The sequence below is a fragment of the Lynx canadensis genome, chromosome C1, assembly GCF_007474595.2.
Source record: "Lynx canadensis isolate LIC74 chromosome C1, mLynCan4.pri.v2, whole genome shotgun sequence".
NCBI lineage: Eukaryota > Metazoa > Chordata > Mammalia > Carnivora > Felidae > Lynx > Lynx canadensis.
Window position 1 is genome coordinate 110260769 of NC_044310.1, and position 20630 is coordinate 110281398.

Consider the following 20630-nt stretch of genomic DNA (forward strand, 5'->3'; position numbering starts at 1 on the left):
AGGAAAACCCTCGGCCCTGCCTGCGGCCTCTTCGGCCCGCTGCAGTCGGCCTGCATTACCATTTTCCCGTGCCGCACCTCCATGGGGAAAATGCAACCTAGTGCCATCAGCTGAGGCAAAGGGGTGGGATTCACTACCTTTTAACTAAGCAAAGAGAAAAGGCAGAATCCACTCTAGGCAGCAAAGGGGTGTGTTACACGGGCCGGGTCGCCCGGAGGTCCCGCCCAGGCCCGCCCTCCTGGCACTGGAGACTACATTTCCCACAGGACCCCGCGGCTCCGAGGGGCAGGCTCGTCCGCTCTCCGGCTCATACTGGGCGGTGACTGGCTTCCCCAGAGGGAGGCGGGGTCTACCCCAGCCAATAGATGAGAGGCTCGTTACGGCGGCGGAAGCAGCGGCGCTGGGCTGAGGGGTGGGGGGCAGAGTGCTAGCGCCCCGGCGGTGGTGGCGGGTCCAGAGCCTGAGGACGTCGGCCCCAAAAGCAGAGAGCGCACAGGAGCGAGCTCGAGGCGGCGCGGCGGCCCCTCGGCGCAGCACCCAGGTAATGGCGGGACGGGCGCCTGGGAGGGGAGGGGAGGAGAGGGGAGGAGACGAGGGGGCGGGGCGGCTGAGCCGGGCTGCAGCGTCCGTCCCGCTGAGCGTCCCTGGGGAAGGGCAGCGGTGCCTCGTCTCCTGCGGCTCAGATCTACGCTTTTCCATGAGCTGGGCATGGCAGTTGGGCCGGCGGCAGGGACCCGGTGTCCTGCGGCAAGGAAGAGAGAGGCTCCAGGAGGGGTGGGCTGTTTCGGGCTTGGGGGCGTGGCGGGCGTGGGCCCTGGCGGGGAAGTAGAGCGGCTGGGGGAACGCCGGCGGGCGGGCGGCCCAGGGAGTTTGGCTCCTGGAGCAGTTTAAAGTGACTCTCCACATCCGGGCCCTGCGCCCGCCGCTTTCAGACCCCGACCGAGGCGGGGCCTCCCACCTCTCCGCCCCCCTCGCCGGGAGCGCTTGTCTTCCTCTGCCATTGGCTCAGCCTCGAGGGGTTTGGGCTGCCCCGGCGAGGCTCGCGCCTGATTGGCTGAGAGTCGGCGGGAGGGTGGGGCGGGATCAGAGCGCGCAGGCCTCTGCGGATTGGTGCGGGCCCTCGAATGACGCGCCCGGCGTGGGGCCAATGGGCGGGCGGGGGAGGTAGGGGCAGGTTCGGGGGCAGAGTACTGGAGCGGAGCCCGGTGGGGTGGCGGGGGTGAGCGGGGCCGGCTGGGCTGGACAGCGGCGGGCACGAAGTGGGCTCCGGTAGGATCCGTCTCCACGACTCCGGAGCCCAACGCTGCCACCGAGATGGGCCCTCCGCGGCACCCCCAGCCCGGCGAGATGGAAGCGGGAGGTGCGGGCGGCGGGCGGCGGCTGCAGGTAAAGAGGCACGCCGCTTGTGCTAGGGATCCCTAGAATGCCGTCCTCCCTCTAACCCGAGAGTCTCAGACACCCGAAGTGTGTCTGGAAACCTGTGTTCTCCAATCTCAGCGGTGGGCTTTGGGGTGGGGGTGGGGTTGCGTGCGAATCGAAAGACCGGTAGAGCTTGGCTCTTGAGGGAAAAGTGGGGGGTCGATTTAGAGAAAGTGGTGAAGGTCTCTGGTTCCTCTGGCTTAGTGGGGGGTGGGGGTGGTCTGTGAGAGAAAGGGGGAGGAAATCGGTAAACGGAGGCCTGTGCAGAAAATCATTTGAGAGTTCTTTTGAAGTAGGTCTTGATGTCAGGTTTCTGATTTCTTAGAACAAGGTATCTCCCCTCAGATTCCTCCTATGACATACACATGACAGTTGTGGTCACCTTGGTGTAAGCTTCAGTCTTTAAAAGGACATGCTGTTTTCCATAAAACTTTATACCGATGTATATGTATTGTGTTAATACCTGTCATATGGCTGTTGTACAGAATTCAGTGTCGATTTTTTAGAGTGCTAAGCTGTATTTATGGAGTGTCATAGTATCCCCCCAACACCACACAAATGATTTTATTATTGAACCTATGTCCACTAAAAACTTAACAGAATTTAGTTTACTTCTGCACTGTATATTGATCACAAATAATTGTTCTAGGTGAATGATGCTGCATTTGCTTTTCTAAAGGAAAGTATAGGTACTGGAGATGCTTTAATTTCTCATTATTGATTCTAACGTGAGAATTTAGTAATAACCATATGACTGTATGCACTGCAGGTGGAAATGAGTTCTCAACAGTTTCCTCGGTTAGGAACCCCATCCACTGGGCTAAGCCAGGCTCCTTCACAGATTGCAAACAGTGGTTCTGCAGGATTGATAAACCCAGCTGCCACAGGTGAGATATGCGATGTTCTCTTCTATTGCTTCTTGTTTTAAGAATGTTGCCAGTTTTGGGGGGGTGCCTGGATGGCTCAGTTAGTTCAGTATCCGATTTCAGCTCAGGTCATGATCTCATAGTTCGTGGGTTCAAGCCCCACATCAGGCTCTGTGCTGACAGCTCAGAGCCTGGAACTTGCTTCCGATTCTGTGTCTCCTTCCCTCTCTGCTCCTCCTCTGCTCACACTCTGTTTCTCTTTTTCTCAAAAATAAATAAACATTAAAAAAATTTTTTTTTTAATTAGCAAATTCCTTGTGGGATTTTAGTAAATACTAGGTTATCAAATTTGAATAAAGGATATACTACAATTCTAATCTAAACAAGGCTTTTTAAATTCCTTTTTTAATTCTTTCACATGTACTAGAGTATACCAGAAAACTACATTAAAGCATTCCTACAAGAACTATATTTTTAATACAGTAGTGTGTTCTCCTTTAATTAACGCCCAGAGTATTAATAGTGCCATGAGAGAGTCCAAACTGTGTAAGGCATAGTTCTTGCCTTTTATGAGCCTATGAACTAGGAAAAAGGTTTGAAAAAAAAAAAAAGTACATTTGACCCTTGAAAAATATGGGTTTGAACTCCATTACATGTGGATTTTTTCTGAAAAAAATAGTAAAGTACTGTAAATGTATTTTGTCTTCCTTATGATTTTCTTTTTTCAATAATTTTTTTTGAATTTTTTAAAAATTTATTTTTAGAGATAGAAGGTAGGTGAATGTGGGGGAAGGACAGAGTGAGAGAGGGAAAGAGAGAATCCTAAGCAGGCTCCACACTCAGTGTAGAGCCGGAAGCGGGGCTCGATCTCACAACCATGAGATCATGACCTAAAGCAAAGTCAAGACTGGGCTGCTCAACTGACTGAGCCACCCAGGTGCCTCTTCCTTATGATTTTCTTACTAGCATTTTTTTCTGTAGCTTCATTTATTGCAAGAATATGATATATGATACTTACAACATACAAAATATGTATTAGTCAACTGTTACAGGTAAGGTTTCTACTCAACAATAGACTACTAGTAGTTAAGTTTAAGGGAATCAAAAGTTATTTGCAGATTTTTGACTGCAGGTGTGGCCATCACCTAACCCCTACATTGTTCAAGGATCTACGGAATACGCACACATATATACACTTAGTTTTTGGTTGTATACCCTTTGAGTGCTATAGGTCCGTGGTCCTCAGCAGGGATGATTTTGCATTCCAGGGAATAATTTGGCAATGTCTGGATACATTTTTGGTTGTCACAACTAGGGGGTGCTATTGACATCTGATAGTTAAATGTCAGGGATGCTGCTAAATGGGCCTTAGAGCTTCCCCTGCCCCCGTGCCCCCAAGTATCCAGTCCAGTCAGTAGTGCTGAAGTTGAGGAACTCCTTCAAGTGGTCTTTTCTCTAAATGTGTCAAGAAAAAAGTTGGCACTGCAAAGTGGAGTATTTCTTTTTCTATTCCCTTTTCTTCACCTCCTGCTTCCTAAGTTCCTTATCGTGGTAAATGGTACCACTGTCTGCTCATTGCTCAAACCAGGAACATGGCCTCATCTTTAATTGCTCTGTCTCTCTCTCTTATCTGTGAGCTGTGGCCCTTTGTCTAGTGTTTCAACCTCATTATCCCTTTGCTTCCCTCCTGCAAACTTTTTTTTGTTACAAATTCATTTCAGTTCTCTTTAGACTTGAAATAACTTTAAGCTACTTTATGTCTCCTGCTTAATAGTAGCTACTCATTTTCTAAATGAATGACAAAAAGTTCCCAATTTTCTTGACTCTGAGACTTTATACATTCTGTTCCTTTTGCCACAATCTTCCTTCTTCCTTTTCACACTCACTTATCTGATTAATTCCTGTTCTTCTTTGAGGTTTCATCTCAGATGTCACTTTCTCTAGGAGGTGTTTACTGATTCCACCATCCGCAACTCAGGGGTTGGACCTCCTGGAATGAGGGCTAGAACCACGTCCACCTTGCGTACCTTTGTATTTGCTGTACTTGCTACATCATAGGACACAAAGTAGTGGTCATCAAGTCCTTACAGAGCCACTTAAAGTTCTTTGCTTTTTAATAAATATTTTTTACAGTATTTTGTCTTTGATATAAATTCATAGAATAATTTAAAGAAACATAGCTTAGGGGCACCTGGTGGCTCAGGCAGTTAAGTGTCCAACTTTGGCACAGGTCACAATCTCATGGTTTGTGAGTTTGAGCCCCGCATCAGGCGCTGCGCTGACAGTGGAGAGCTGGCTTGGGATTCTCTCTCTCCACCCCTCTCTCTGCCCCTCCCTGACTTGCATGCGCGCGCTCTCTCTCTCTCTCTCTCTCTCTCTCTCAAAATAAATAAATAAATAAATAAATAAATAAATAAATAAATAAGCATAGCTTAAAGGGAGTATTTTTGAATGTCTATTTGCAGAGAATTATGCTGCTTATTAAAAATGGTGTCATTTAGGAATAATTGCCCTCAGATTTTGTTGAGGAAATGATTGACTTAAAATTGTCTGTAATTTTACTTGTGAATAGTGTGTGTTTTTTCCTTCTATTGCTCTCAGAGAAGGAAACAAAAGTTTTCCATAAGGAGTTAAATATTTTCTTGATATTTCCTATCGCTTTTATCAGAAGTAAAAGCATATCAGGATCTCAAACACGTTCAAATTTCAGAAGTGTAGACTACAACCAGTGTTCTTAACTACCCTTTCAGGATTCTTTTCAGGTAAAAATAAGCTGAAGTGAAGAACTCAGATATCTGGAAGGAAATGATAAATGGTTTCAAAAAGATCTTAACAGGAAATGGTCAGTAAAGTGTATCTTAATGAAATTGTCAAAAATCAAAGTCTTCCTGGACAAATAGGTTTGGGGAAAGTTGTTAAATTGTCCATTCCCTCAAAAATTTAATTATGGGAAGATCTGTTTGGATAACAGGGAAGGTTCAAAACATCATATATAAAGAAAATACTAGGGTGCCTGCCTGGCTTAATCAGAATAGCATGTGACTCTTGATCTTGGGGTGGTAAGTTCGAGGCCCACATTGGGTATAGAGATTACTTAAAAAAAATTTTTAAAGCCCTTTAAAGAAAAGGGGGAGCCGGGTGGCTCAGTCAGTTGAGCATCCAACTCTTGATTTCGGCTCAGGTCTTCATCTCACACTTAGTGAAATCTAGCCCTGTGTCAGGCTCTGTGTTGATAGCACAGAACCTGCTTGGGATTCTCTCTCTCTCTCTCTCTCTCTCTCTCTCTCTCTCTGTTCCTCCCAGCTTGCATACATGAGTGCACGTATACTCTTTCTCAAAATAAATAAACTTTAAAAAAAAAAAAAGCTGTTAGAACTAGTAAGTGAAATTAGTAAAGGTTTCAGGATAAAAGTTCAATGTATAAAAACCAATTATATTTTTTTTTTTTTAAAAATTTTTTTTTTTCAACGTTTTATTTATTTTTGGGACAGAGAGAGACAGAGCATGAACGGGGGAGGGGCAGAGAGAGAGGGAGACACAGAATCGGAAACAGGCTCCAGGCTCTGAGCCATCAGCCCAGAGCCTGACGCGGGGCTCGAACTCACGGACGGCGAGATCGTGACCTGGCTGAAGTCGGACGCTTAACCGACTGCGCCACCCAGGCGCCCCAAAACCAATTATATTTTTAAATACTAGCAATTTTTTTGAAAAATGAAATTTTTAAAATGTCATTTGCAAGAGCATCAAAAAAAAAAAAAAGCCCAGAAAATATTTAAGGATAAACCAACAAAACGTGTGTAACACTTAGGGTTAAAAACCTATGAAAAACATGGCTAAGAATAATTAACAACCTAGATAAAAGTGGGGCATCTAGGTGGCTCAGTCAGTTAAGTGACTTCTGTTCAGGTCATGATCTCACGGTACATGAGTTCCAGCCCCTCATCAGGCTCTGTGCTGACTGCTCAGAGCCTGGAGCCTGCTTTGGATTCTGTGTCTCCCTGTTTCGCTGCCCCTCCCCTGCTCACACTCTGTTTCTCTCTCTCTCTCTCAAAAATAAATAAACATTAAAAAAAATTTTTTTTAACCTAGATAAATGAAATGATCAATCATGCCTATGGATTGGAACACTCAATATTTTTAAAATAATAGTTCTACCCAAGGGGATCTGTAGAATTTTTAAAATCCTGATGAAAATCCTTTCATGTCCTTTTGTAAAACTTGCCAGCCTGAATCTATATTTATGTAGAAACCAAAGGATCTACAATAGACAAAGCAATTTTGATCCCCCTAAAAAGAAAAGAAAGTTGGAAGACTCTACTACGTTATTTTAAGACTTGCTGTAAGCTTACACTAATCAAGACAGTGTAGTATTGGCATAAAGATAGAAATATAGATCATTGAAAGTGGAGGATCCAGAAACAGACCCATACATAATACTGGTCAACTGATTTCTGACAAATGTACATAGATAATTCAATAGGGAAATGATAGTCTTTTCAACAGAATAGTGCTTGAACACCAGAATATCCATATGGAAAAAATGAACCTTAACCTTTACTTTTGCCTTACACGAAAATTAACTCACAATGTATCATTATGGACCTAAACGTAAAACTTAAAATTTCTAAAAGAAAACATGGAAACTGCAGTGACCAAATACTGTTTAGGTCACAAAAAACACTAATTATGAAAGAAACAACTGATACATTGTACTTCATCAAAATTAAAAATGCCTGTTCTTCAAAAGACACCATTAACAAAAATGCAAGCCACAAAGACATTTGGATAAATATATCTGCAGAGGACTTATATCCTAAATATATAAAGAACTCTTGTAACTTAATAGCTTTTGCTATTTGAGACACTCTGATTTTTTTTAATGGGCAAACTTTGAATAGACTGATCACCAAAGATGCTATAGGAATGTCCAATAAGCACATGAAAGATACTCAATTGTGTTATTTCCTCAAGGCTATGCAAACTAAACCACAGAAAATACTACATATCTACTATACTGACTAAAATTAAATACCAGCAATACCAAGTTTGAGGTGTTCATGGAGCAAGTAGAATCCATACCTTCTTGTTGGGAACGCCAGATAATCTAGCTACTTTCGAAACAGTTTGGCAGTACTTCATAGAGTTAAATATAAACTTGACCATACAACCTAGCAATCCCATTCCTAGATATTTCCCCAAGATAAATGGAAATGTATGTTCAAAGACTCATACTTCAGTGTTCCTAGAAGCAATGTTCATACTTCAGTGTTCCTAGAATCAGTGTTCCTAGAAGCAATAGCCATAAACTGAAAACAACCCAGAATTTATCAGCTGGTGACTAGATAAAGTTTGGTTTACACATACAGTGGAAAACTACTTAATAAAAAGGAGCAGACTGCTAGCATATAGAACAACATAGATGAACCTTAAAAACATTATACAGTTAACCCTTGAACAACCTGAGGGTTAGGGTCACTGGCCCTCTGAGTCAATTTGAGTATAACTTTGACTCCCCCAAAACTTTACTAATAGCCTACTGTTGAGCAGAAGCCTTACTGATGACATAAACAATCGATACATATTTGTGTTTTATATACCATATACTGTATTTTTATAATGAAGTAAGCTAGAGAAAAGATAATGTTACAGAGAAAAGCCTAAGGAAGAGGTGCATCTGGGTGGCTCAGTTGGTTGAGGGTGTGATTCTTGATTTCTGCTCAGGTCATGATTCCAGGGTTGTGGGATCAGTGCCCGTGTCAGGCTCCATGCTGAGTGTGGAACCTGCTTAGGCACATGCATGGTCTCTCTCTTTCTAAAATAAAGAAAGAAAGAAAGAACAGCATATGGAAGAAAAAATCATTTACAGCACTGTACCGTATCAAAAGCCATGTGTAAGTACAGCTGTGCAATTCAAATCCATGTTGTTCAAGGACTGACTATACTAAGAGAAAGAAACCGACACAACAGACCAAATATTGTATGATTCTATTTGTATGAAATTCCAGGAAACACAAAGCTATAGTGTTAGAAAGCAAATTAATGGTTTCTAAGGGGTAGGAGGGTCTGAGGGAGGGAACTGACTGCAAAGGGGCATGAATGAACCGGTAAGAGTAATGGAAAATGTTCTCCATCGTGATTGTATTGTGGTTAGAATACTGTATACTCCTGCAAAAACTCATCTAATTTTATACAAAGGATTAGTGGATTTTCTATGTAAATTATACCTCAGTAAAGCTGACTGACTAAAAAATGGACAAAATATAGAAACATACACTTCATGGGGCATCTGCATGGCTTAGTCGGTTAAGCATCCGACATCGGCTCAGGTCATGATCTCACGGCTCGTGGGTTCGAGCCCCATGTTGGGCTCTGTGCTGACAGCTCAGAGCCTGGCGCCTGCTTCGGATTCTGTCTCCTGTCTCTGCCCCTTCCCCACTCGCACTCTATCGGTTTCTCAAAAATAAATAAATGTAAAAAAAAATTTTTTTTTGAAAAGAAACATATACTTCACAAAGGAAGATATTTATGAATGGCCTGTGACCACATAAAAAGAAGTTGCACATCACTAGTCATCATGGAGATGCTAACTGAAATCACCATGAGAACCCCGCTAAACACCCACTGGAATGTCTGTGTATCAAGAATTGTGAGGATAAGGAGCTGCTAGAACTCTGATCCACTGGCCGATGGGACTATAACACGATACAACCACTTTGGAAGGTATTTTGGCAGTCTCCTATAAACATTTACTTACCATTTGACCCAGCAGTTCTACTCCTAGCCTGTTGGTTAAGAACGTAAAAAAAAAAAAAAAAAAACAAAAAAACGGTTGTTGAACTCTCTAGTCTCCAAATAGCCATTTTATTGTATGTAAATTGTACATCAATAGAGTGGTTTTAAAAATCAAAGTAAAAAAAATCTGAATGACCAGGGAGAAAAATCAACATATAACAAAATGTAAAATATACATCTGTCTTTTCACGTAACACCTGTACTCAGAGATTTTTTTCCTGAGGAAATTGCTGGACAAGAACTCAAAATACATATGGATGTTTATCCCAGAGTTGTTGATAATAGCAAAAATTTGGAAATAACCTAAAAGCCCATCAGTGATATAATGGTTAAAAAAGTTATGGTATATCCAATGGAATTTCATTTAGCTTTTTTAAATTTTTTTTTTTCCAACGTTTATTTATTTTTGGGACAGAGAGAGACAGAGCATGAACGGGGGAGGGGCAGAGAGAGAGGGAGACACAGAATCGGAAACAGGCTCCAGGCTCTGAGCCATCAGCCCAGAGCCTGACGCGGGGCTCGAACTCACGGACCGCGAGATCGTGACCTGGCTGAAGTCGGACGCTTAACCGACTGCGCCACCCAGGCGCCCCTCATTTAGCTTTTTTAAAAATTTTATTTATTTATTTTGAGAGAGAGAGAAGGCATGCATGGGAGGGGCAGAGAGAGAGGGAGAGACAGAATCCCAAGCAGGCTCTGCCCTGTCAGCACAGAACCCAATGTGGGAGTCAAATTCCCTCAATTTTTAAATTGTTTTTAAATAGTTACATGTTGTTCCGGTCCACAATTCCCAAAGAAAGAGTGTATAGCAAAAAGTATCTCTCCTATCCCTATTCTCTCAGAATCTACTTTCTTTCCCATCAAGAAATCAAGATACTTTGGGAGTTATGTTTCTACATAAGAAAATAAAGGCATGTATGATTACTTTTTCACTGTTCTGTACCTTGCTTTTTTCCTTTAGATATGTTTTTGCATAATGCACATTACCGATTTTTTAATAAGAATACCTAAAAAGCTTCTTTGTCTTATTTTTATAGTTACATGGTAGTCTGGGAGTATACCGGAATTTATACATCCAGTCACCTGTTGATAGATGGCGTAGGTTTTAAAAATTCCTTTACTGGAATAAAAATGGTGAAACAAATAATGTACACAAGTCATTTTACACATGTACTATGTATTTTATAGGATACATTGCTGCAAGTGGAATTGTTGAGTTTCAAAAGGTGTACCTAATGATGATAGGATTGTAATAATGATAGAGATCTCCATGTTTGTTTTGTAGGAAATTTGTTTTGAAAAGCTGTATGTTCTTGGGCTTAAGAATATTTATGTTATCTTTTTAATGTTAGGTTTTTATAACTTTTTAAATAAATACCTTAAATGAAAGCATCCTGTCTTGCATTGCTCTTCCAACTGTTTGAGATAATTTTTTTTTTTAATTTTTTTTAATGCCTTCTTATTTTTGAGAGAGAGTAAGTGGGTGAGGGGCAGAGAGAGAGAGAGAGAGAGGGAGACACAGAATGCAAAGCAGGCTCCAGGTTCTGAGGTATCAGCCCAGCCGACAGCTGTATGTGCTGTTTACTTCATTAGTATTATTTAACACTGAAAGCATATGACATGAGGTTTCTCCCTTAATGCCCTTACTAGTCAATGATGAATCTAGTCGAGAGGCTGAAGTCACTGCCAGGGAGCACATGGGTTCCGGCGGCTCCCTCCAGTCCCGTGAAGAGAAGCAAGAGCCTGTTGTGGTAAGGCCCTATCCACAGGTGCAGATGTTGTCTACACACCATGCTGTTGCATCGGGCACACCCGTCACAGTGACAGCCCCACCAGCACATCTGACGCCAGCAGTGCCACTCTCCTTTTCGGAGGGACTTATGAAGGTAATGGAGAGGTTTAAAATTTCACATTAAACCACAGCTAAGGACTGGCTCATGTTCCTGACAGTATTCACAGAGTCTTAGGCCGCATCCAGGATCACAGCGTTCTCTTTTTGACCCATCAGTTCAGCTCTTTTCTGTCGCTCAGAGCTCTGCTGTTCTGCAGTGCCTATCTTGTGCCGCTGGGCAGTTGGCATCACAGGATCTTTTCTAGTATCCATTTTGACATTGACTTTATTCAAGTTAATGGGCATGCTGACTTAGTTTTTATCTTGGAGTGGCACTCTTCTCCAAGGTTTTGTTTTAAAGCTCACTAATTTGGGGGTATCTGAGAATATCGCCTTGTGTATTACCTTGTCGCAATGTTTTAGTTACTGGGAGTTTTGTTTACTTCCACCCAAACTTGGGATGCAGCATTGTACAGAAGAAAGAATGTGGGCTGTGAGCCATCCAAGTCTGGGCTTCAGTCCCAGTTCCAGTTTTTACTGTCTGTGTGGCTTGGAGCAAGTGACATAGCCTTGCTTTGTATGCTTCCTCATCTGTAAAATGGAAATGCTGGTACTTGAATGGAAGAGCTGTGATGCTAAGAGATAAAATATATAAGGCTTCTGGATCTTTCCTGGCCCTCTCCAGGTTTGATTTGTGTACTTTTTTAACTATAGAAGGAAATGCATCACTCGTAAAAAGCTATTGATTGTTTCGTGTGGTTTTCTGTTCGCAGCCGCCCCCGAAGCCCACCATGCCTAGCCGTCCCATTGCTCCTGCTCCACCTTCTACCTTGTCACTTCCCCCCAAGGTTCCAGGGCAGGTTACCGTTACCATGGAGAGTAGCATCCCTCAAGCTTCAGCCATTCCTGTGGCAACAATCAGTGGACAACAGGTTTTTCTCCTCTTAATTTGCTGATTTTCAAACTGAGATGCCAAACTGTTGATCATTATTTATTGAATGCCAGCAGTACATTAGGCACTGTATTAAATTAAAAAATTAAATGGTCACTGGTATCTGCAAGGGGAGGATAGCAGGTTTGAGAGAGAAGGATATCTGCAGGGAGTAAAACCAACATGCACAGTGGTCTTTGTCATTTGGCCAGTATGTATTGAGCATCTGCTATGTGTGAGGCACCACCGTCCATGTGAGATACAAGTCTAGACAAGACCGTCCGTATCCTTGAGGTGCTCAGAGTCCACTTGTGCTGGTTAGCTTTGGGGGGTGGAGAACAGCCTCGTGGCAGTAATGCTTCTTTAGGATTTTTCTCTGAGGAGGATGATGGTGTATGTCTTGGGCACCTAGCAGGTGCCCTCAAGCAGCTCATCAGTCGTGAACATTTATTTTGTAGTCTCATGTTTTAGCTTATGTTTTTTGGCTGAAATTCTACTCCTACTCTATAATATGTATATGATTTATTTAAATATTTTGAATTATTGACCAGTGAAAAAACCTGAATCTAAAAACTTTTCCTTCAAGTTTTTAAGAAAAAAATTGGTATTCCAAGAAGACACTATGTTTTTTGTTTTTTGTTTTTTCTCTTGTCATACTGCTGAGTACTCCCAGAAATACTGGAACCCCCACCTGGGTATCACTGGCATCAGGGTTGGGAGCCTGTGAGGAAGGTCCTCTAAGGAGGGGAGGAGTTGAAGAACTCGTATGGGAGTACCTGCTGAGTGCTAATTGACATTTACTTAGAAGTCCTGCATAACATAAAGAGTGGATGAATGCAGTGGCACGTAAAAAAAATAGAATAGGAAATAAGAATAAAATAGAATAAGCTTTTGGCTTATTCTAAAATAGAATAAAATAAAATAGAATAAGCTTTTTGCCAACGCAGAGAGAACAAGTGTGAAAGACTAATATTGGAGATGAGAGTGTCCCAAAGTGGGCAGTCAAATGAGTCCATCTGTTAGAGATCTAGCACCTACTGTGGCTCAAGGCAGTTGAAGTGTCCTCACAGTCACTTACCCCATGCTTGAGGGCATGGGTCTTCATGTAGTATGTTGCATAAAAAAAACTAAACATCCTTTCCCTTGGGGTACTCACTGTCTAAAAGGAACACCCTGACCCACATTTGGAGGCAGCTGACCTCCTAGAAGCAATGGCTAAGCATCAATGGCTAAGACCAAGCACATGAAAATAACATTATGTCCTGTTTCTTGCAGGGACATCCCAGTAACCTGCATCATATCATGACCACAAATGTACAGATGTCTATTATCCGCAGCAATGCTCCTGGGCCCCCTCTTCACATTGGAGCTTCTCATTTACCTCGAGGTAAAAACTGTACGTTTTGCTTAAGTTCTCAAAATGCATTGGCAGATACACATTTGGTAAGAGATACAGTAATAAAAAATGTATCTAGAATCAGCTTATTAAAGTTATAGGACAGCAGGAATAAACTTAGAGCAATACACATTTTTGGCATGGTCAAATATGTGCTAATTACAGTCATACCCCAACAAGCATGTGTGTATGCTTTTGGGTGTAAACTTTAAACAATTCAGATTTTTAGTAGGGTCTAAAGATTGTCCTTTATAATGAGGAACGCCTCAGACTTATGACAGTCCAAAATGATCTTGATGTTTAGAATAAAGTCACAAATACGAATACTGAATATTTTAAAGGTTTAGTGATAATGGTAACTCAATTAATACAGCTGTAAGATGGATTCTTACAGTTAAATTCTGATAGGTTGTCAAGTATTAAATTCAGTGACTTTTCTCAGCTACTTCATCAGCCTTATGTTGGAGAGTGTAAAATCATTGTTGGCAAAATCAGGCTAAACAAGTACAAAACCAGGTTTACTTGGTCATAACGTAATTCATTGGTCCCCAGAGCAAAGTTCACAGATTGCAAGGGCGTCTGTGTTAGATCGAAAGTACTTTCGTGAAAATACTAAGATGTCATTTGCCTGTATTTGACAATACAAAGGCAGAGGTAGTTCAGGTGAACCCTTACTGATGGTTGAACCACTGGAGCCTTGCCCTAAATGAAGGCAGCAGCCCCGCGCTGTGCTATTCAGTATGTGCCTCTCTTCTGCATCCTTGCAGTTAACAAAACAGAAAACAGTTTCATTTCATAGTGTCCTGGAAGAAGCAAAACAGTTTACTAATCTTAACAAATCACAACCCGTGAGTGTACTTTTTAAAATTTTCTATGTGACAAAAGGGAAGTATACAATACGGCATGTCAGCTAAATTACTGACATACTGAGTTTTATCTGCACTCTTTTCCTAGGGCATATGATTGGAATATTTAAATGGTGAGCCCATAAGCCATACTAATGACAAAAATTATTTTCCAGGTGCAGCCGCTGCTGCTGTGATGTCCAGTTCTAAAGTGACCACGGTCCTGAGGCCGACTTCCCAGTTGCCAAATACTGCTACAGCTCAGCCGGCAGTACAGCATATCATTCACCAACCTATCCAGGCATGTCAGCTTGTGGGTAGTCAGCCAGCAAGTATCAAGTGCCTACTCAGAGTTCTTGACTCTGCTAGAGCCTGGGAGAGTCCTTTGACCTCACGTGACTTTTGATCTAGTCGCCAAGGTGTCCAGAAGGTTGAGTTCTATACGGTGTGAGATGATCAGCCACGGAGATTTAGAAGAGCAGGGCCAAGGGAAGCTGTCGTAGGGATGGGTGTAGAGGGAGATTCAGAGAAGTGAAGAGGCGGTGAAAGGGAGTGAGACTATGCACAGTGGCAAGGAAGACCATGGCACTTGTATACTGGGTTTAGTAAAGGTGAGCCAGAACGGAGAAGTTTTAATTCAGATAGGGATGTTTGAGCCCCTAAATACTTCGTGCACATTTTTATACACGTGTGTGTGCTTTTCAAGAAAGACAGTCTGTGTCTTTCAACTTTTTCCCAAGGAAATCTATGGCCTCAATAGTACTGAAGTATACTGTGTTATGAGGTGATACTGTGATGTCTCTGAATTCAGAGCTTGAAGATACAGAGTGTAAACTTGATTTTATACACAGCAGAGAGCCACTAAGTTTTTTGAACATAGTAATATGAGATCACAGAAATCTCTTTGAAAGATTAATGTAGCTGAACCACAGACGGTAGATGCATGTTCAAATACTTTTGGGGGCCAGACTGGTCACATATATGGAACAGCTGGGGAAGATTGCTGGGTAGGACACTGGGTAGTACATGTCCAGCCTAGAGTTTTCAATTTAAAACAAAATAAGAGGGCTTGCTGGCTAACAAAGCACATTTGGAGACTCATTCGGCCCCTGGAGTGTAAATGGTATACAGGAAGGACAGGAGAAAGAACCCAAACAGGGAGTTCTAAAGCTAGTGTGATGACCTGGTGTGAGACAAGCTGTAGCAGTAGGCGTAGGCACTGCAGATCGAAGGTCTGGAGATAAGAGGCAGATCCAAATGGGCAGCATTTGCAAATTGAACTGCATGTATCAGGGTCAAGAAAGGGACTACTCAGAAGAGCTCAGATGATCGAAAGAAATGACAGTGGACAAGCCAGTGAAGCCCAGGGTGGAACTTGTCTGGTGAAGATTTTATACACAGATGTAGTATAAAGGAAGGTAAGAGACGTACATCCATGTGAAAACAGCCAGAGAGCAGCTGGGCACCCTGAATCTTCCATAAGCAAATGCTGTTTTCACGTGTTTGCTGTCTTAGAGGGCCCGAGAGCCAGCATCTCCATCCGACGGCTTAGAGCCCTCTGTGGAAAGCGCTTGGTTGTGTGGGAGTATAGAATGTCTATGTCAGAACCAACAACAAATCTGTGGGCACTCTAGATCTGAAGGGTTGGATCCCAACTACTCCCCATAGGATAAAATGTTGAATCTAGTCATATTTGGAAAGGAGGAATTTATATACTCTATCCAGCCAAAATGGGAATTTTTTTTGTAATTCTGACTCTTGGTCTTAAAATTACCTATCTGAACATAGAATTCCTTAGAATGGTGAGAATTTCCTTTCATTTGAACAACATACTTGTTTGGAGGCCCAGGTTTTAAATTACACTTACAGTGTTTGGCTTACTGTATTTTATTTTGCTTTTTGTTTTAAATGAAATATTTTTTTCTCTTTTCTTGGTAGTCTCGTCCACCTGTGACCACCTCTAATACCATCCCTCCTGCTGTGGTAGCAACAGTTTCAGCCACCAGAGCTCAATCTCCAGTCATTACTACAACAGCAGCACATGCTACTGATTCAGCACTCAGGTATATTTGGGGCTTAAAGATCTAGCCCTTCTTCTTTACCTTTTTCTTTCCTTCATCCTTTCATTTACCTCAGTAAATACTCCTTGAGTGCTTTTCTATGAGCTCTGTAGTATTCTAGATACTAGAGGTAAAGCAGTGAACAACGAGACATTCCTGCCCTCATAGAGTTTCTATTTTTAGGGGCTGGAGACACAAAAACAAAGTGTCCTAGATGGTGCAAAGTGCTTTGGGGAAAAATTAGATAGGGTGAGATTTGGAGCGACAGGGTAGGCAGTGCAGGCCTACCACTTCATGTAAGGTGATCCGGGAGAACTGTTGATAAGAACAGATTGGAGCCAACAGTTGAAAGATGTAATGAAGTGAGCCATATGGCTGTGTAGGATATGAGCATTCTAAGCAGTGGGAACAGTAAGTGCAAAGGCCTGAGATTGTAGTGTGTTTGCCATGCCTAAGGAGAAGCAAGAGGCTGATGGGAGGAGAGCGGCCAGAGATTATTTTAGGAAGTAACAGGGTCTCCATATCACTTAGGGCCTCAGGAAGCCCTTTACAGATTTAGACTTTGCTGGGGTGCAGCGGGAAGCCTTACCAGAGTTTTGAGCAGAGCAGTGTCCTGATCTGAAGTTTTTGGTGGATCAGCTGTGGAGAGGCAAAGTGAGAAACAGAGAGATGGTTTAGAAGGGTGTGTCAGGAATCCAGGAGAGAGGATTGTTGGAGGTGGAACCTGGTTAGATCCAGAGTAGAGGTTTGAAGTTGGTTGAGGACTTCTGAAGAATTATATAGGGGCAGTGAGAGAATAGGAGTTAGGATTTTGGCCCTGCCAGTTGTGTAGCTAGGAAGGTTTCGCAGCAGTAATACTGCGTGGCTAGGAAGGTGACATCATGTGGCTAGGAAGGTGATGCTGCAGTAACGTGTGATGAAGAACAGTGGGAGGACTAGCTTTGGGGAGAAATCCCTGATTGGTTTTGAGCACTGGAAGATGGTGTTAACTTCTGAGCACTGAAGTGGAGATGTTGAGATAGGTTAATAGAGGAGTTTGGAGTCCAGGTAAGAGTTCTGAAGGAGATAATTCAGGAAGACCATATAGATGGGGAAGAGGTTTTTGAGAGAAAAGGTCTCCCAGGTGAGAGGGCTGAAGGGGGAAGGAGTATTCTCAGGGGAGAGCCGAGATTCATTAGGGCAGGGAGGTAAAGGATATATTCAGATTAGAGATTGCGGATTTGCTAGAGATAGACTGTAAGTCTCTAGGCTGTATTGGAAGGTTTGGGTATCTGAAAAGGGAGAGATCAACAGGGCCCTACAGGGATAAAGTCTGGTTGATGAGGAATGATCTGGGGTGCCTCTAAGGAAGTACACCTGTTGGGTGAAGACATGATGGTATTTGTCCTCCTGATCCCCAAGGCATATTGCATTGTATTGCATTGTGGGAAGGTTGTGAAAGTCGGGCGGAGACAATGGGATGTGAGCCTTGCCAGGAGGTCTTTCTTGATTAATACCTTTGGTTATGTGTTGCCTTTGGCAATATAAACAAGAAGTGATTCACTGAACAAAAGAAGGGGTAGTAGGCATGAAGACCAAAACAGTCAGAAGAGACCATCCATAAGTCTTGATTACCAGCTGGAGGCAGGGCAGAGTGGTGAGGAAGAAGTCTAGATGTCTCCTTGGTTTTTTTCCTTGTTTGACCAAGTAAGTAAAAAGGAAACAAGGGAAAGAAAGCGAATGTTAGAAATAATTTTGATTTTTGGGATACTGAGTTTATCCATGGAACAATCAAGTGGCTGTTGTCAGCAGGTGGTTGAAGAGATGTCAGAGCCAGAGATAATGGGTTTGGGAGTTATCAGCTTGTGAGCTACAGTTCAAGGTTGGGGGTATGAGTCTCACCAGGGGGAATAAATACAGTGAGAAGAGGGTCTGGAACAGAACTCTGAAGAAAGTAACTTTTAAATGTAGAAGAGTGCCTAGGACTTCTATTTAACCATTAGCTCTGTCATTCACTAGCTGTGTGGCATTAGGCAAGTTTCTCAACATTACTGATCCTTAGTTTCCTCTTCAGTAAAATGAGCATACTTTACCTTTTGGTAATTTAAAATATTGCCTGAGGTATAGAGAGACACAACTGCCCAACATAAAACAGATTATATGTTGTTCATTTTAATTTTGTATTACCTTGAGGAAGTTAATGTATTCAGGGGTGCCTGGGTGGCTCAGTCGGTTGAGTGTCCCAACTCTTGATTTCAGCTCAGGTCATGATCTCACAGTTCATAGGATTGAGCCCTGTGTTGGGCTCTGCACTGACAGCACAGAGCCTGCTTGAGATGCTCTCTCTCCCTCTCCCTCTGCTTGCTCGCTCTCTTTCTCTCTTACTCTCAAAATCAGTAAATAAACTTAAAAAAAAAAAAGTTAATATATTCAGATGGTATGAGGAAATTTGCAAGTTAGAAATGTGCAGACAATGAAAACTAGAGTTTTTTTTTTTAAACCATGTTATCAAAGTATCTATCTTTTCCATTGTATTGAATTTTTAATAAAAAAATGGATGTTGAATTTTGTGAGATGTACTTTGAGCATTTTGCCAGTCTCAGTACTCTGGGCGCTAGAAATACACTAGTGAATTAAACAGGCAAAAACCCTAATGACCAGATGATTTTTCTACTTAAATCTGTAACAGTGATAGGGGCACCTGGCTGGCTCAGTCAGTTAAGTGTTCGGCTCAGATCATGATCTCATAGCTCGTGAGTTCAAGCCCTGCATCGAGCTATACATTGACAGTACAGAGCCTACTTCAGATTCTGTCTCTCACCCTCTCTCTCTGTCCCTCCCCTGCTTACACTATTTCTGTCCTTCAAAATAAATAATTTTTTTTAAGTTTAAAAAATCTATAACAATGATAAATTTCTAATATTTAGCTCCCTTTGAACTGAGCCAGAAAGTTTATTTATTTTTTTAATTTTGTTTATTTTGAGAGAGACAGAGAGCATGTGAGTGGGGGAGGGGCACAGAGAGAGAGAGAGGGAGAATCTCAAGCAGGCTGTGTGCTGTCAGCATAGAGCCCAACGGAGAGCTTGAACTCACAAACTGTGAAATTGTGACCTGAGCCAAAGCTAAGAGCCAGATGCGCAACCAGCTGAGCCACCCAGGTGCCCCTGAAGCCAGAAAGTTTAAATAGACCAATTTCTATTGGAGAAATAGAAAAAAATTTCAAAGCAACATCTCCCAGAAAAGCACTAGGCCCAGACGGTTTCACTGAATTCTATCAAACTCTCAAAGACCAGATAAACCAATGATAATTAAATTGGTTTAAGGCATAGAAACAAAGGAAAGTTCCAAAAAATTTTTAAGTCTTATTCTTTTTGTTAAATAGAGTAATCCTATCTGCCAATTTTTTAGATCATTTTTTATTGTTGTTCGTTTCTTGATTGAATGAACTCTATTACCTTCCTCAAAAAGAACTTACAGGACCAGTATTTTGAGTTTTCACATGTTCAGAATCATTTTGCAGTTATCACTATACTTAAGCAGTAGTTTAACTGATAATTCTTTTGTTTCTGTATTCTTTCTGTGAGTACTTTATCAAGTGTTTTTCCTCTGCCTTCCAGAACTAGATGATGTACAGAAGTAAGGCCAGCTTGATTTCTTTTTTTAAACACCTTAAAAGGATCTTGATATTTTTGCCTGATTGCCTAAGATTTTTTTTCTTTGTTTTTTGTTTTGTTGTGTTTTGTTTTTGTTTTGTTTTTTTAGAGAGAGAGAGAGAGAGAGCATGAACAGGGGAAGGGGTCGGGAAGGGAAGAGAGAATCTTAAGCAAGCTCCATCCTGTGCACTGAGCCCAGTATGGGACTCAGTCTCGACTCTAGGATCATGGCCTGAGCTGAAACCAAGAGCTGGAAGCTCAACCAACTGAGCCACTCAGGCGCCCCTAAGGCTCTCTATCTTTGAATTTCGATGATTTAACTGGGATTTGTTTTGTAGCGACCACTGTGTATTGTTCTGTTCTGAAACATGGTGTATGTTTTTAATCTGCAGCGTGACACCATATTTATGAACAGTTTTCTTGGATTGTGTCTTTATTCTATTCCATTTTAGTGGGAGGGGGCACCCAGTTATGTGTTTGTTGGATCCTTTTTGCATGACTTCCTTATCTAAGCCTTATTAACTTTTCCCCCTTTTGATTCTGCTTACTTTTCTCGCAATCTTCTCTGTTTCTTACTGAGTTTCTACCATTGTCTGGCATGCTCTACTTTTTAGTTTTGCTTTCGTTCCTGATGCAGCTGAATATTTTCTTCTGTTTTTCTCTTGAGCTATGCTTATTTTAGCCCCTTCTGTTGTCTAATCATTATGTCCAGTGAGCTCTTACATCTTTGCTTTGTGTTTTCATTTCTGGAAGCAGTTATTGCATCAGGTTTCTTCATTCATGGCACAATTTTCATCTGCTTAGTGAAAGTATTTCTAGTGAACTTCCCCTTTTTCTGTCCACCATTTTTCTTATAGC

The 20630-nt window shown here is 42.1% G+C and overlaps 1 protein-coding gene across 8 annotated transcripts in view; it reads left to right on the forward strand.

Annotated features, from left to right (window-relative positions):
* Nucleotides 1-407: 407 nt before the first annotated feature.
* SAP130 (Sin3A associated protein 130) overlaps nt 408-20630 on the forward strand; it is an 83335-nt gene continuing 63112 nt past the window's right edge. For 3 of the 8 annotated variants that reach the window (XM_030324841.1, XM_030324842.1, XM_030324846.1), the window contains exons 1-7: nt 1225-1386; nt 2189-2306; nt 10728-10963; nt 11682-11840; nt 13115-13226; nt 14257-14381; nt 16019-16143. In XM_030324841.1, the coding sequence (XP_030180701.1) occupies nt 1315-1386; nt 2189-2306; nt 10728-10963; nt 11682-11840; nt 13115-13226; nt 14257-14381; nt 16019-16143 (947 nt within the window). In that variant the 5' untranslated portion in view covers nt 1225-1314. Of the gene's footprint in view, nt 542-1224; nt 1387-2188; nt 2307-8781; nt 9006-10727; nt 10964-11681; nt 11841-13114; nt 13227-14256; nt 14382-16018; nt 16144-20630 lie in introns of those variants that run through there. The other 5 variants (XM_030324840.1, XM_030324845.1, XM_030324843.1 and 2 more) reach the window with 4 other exon arrangements.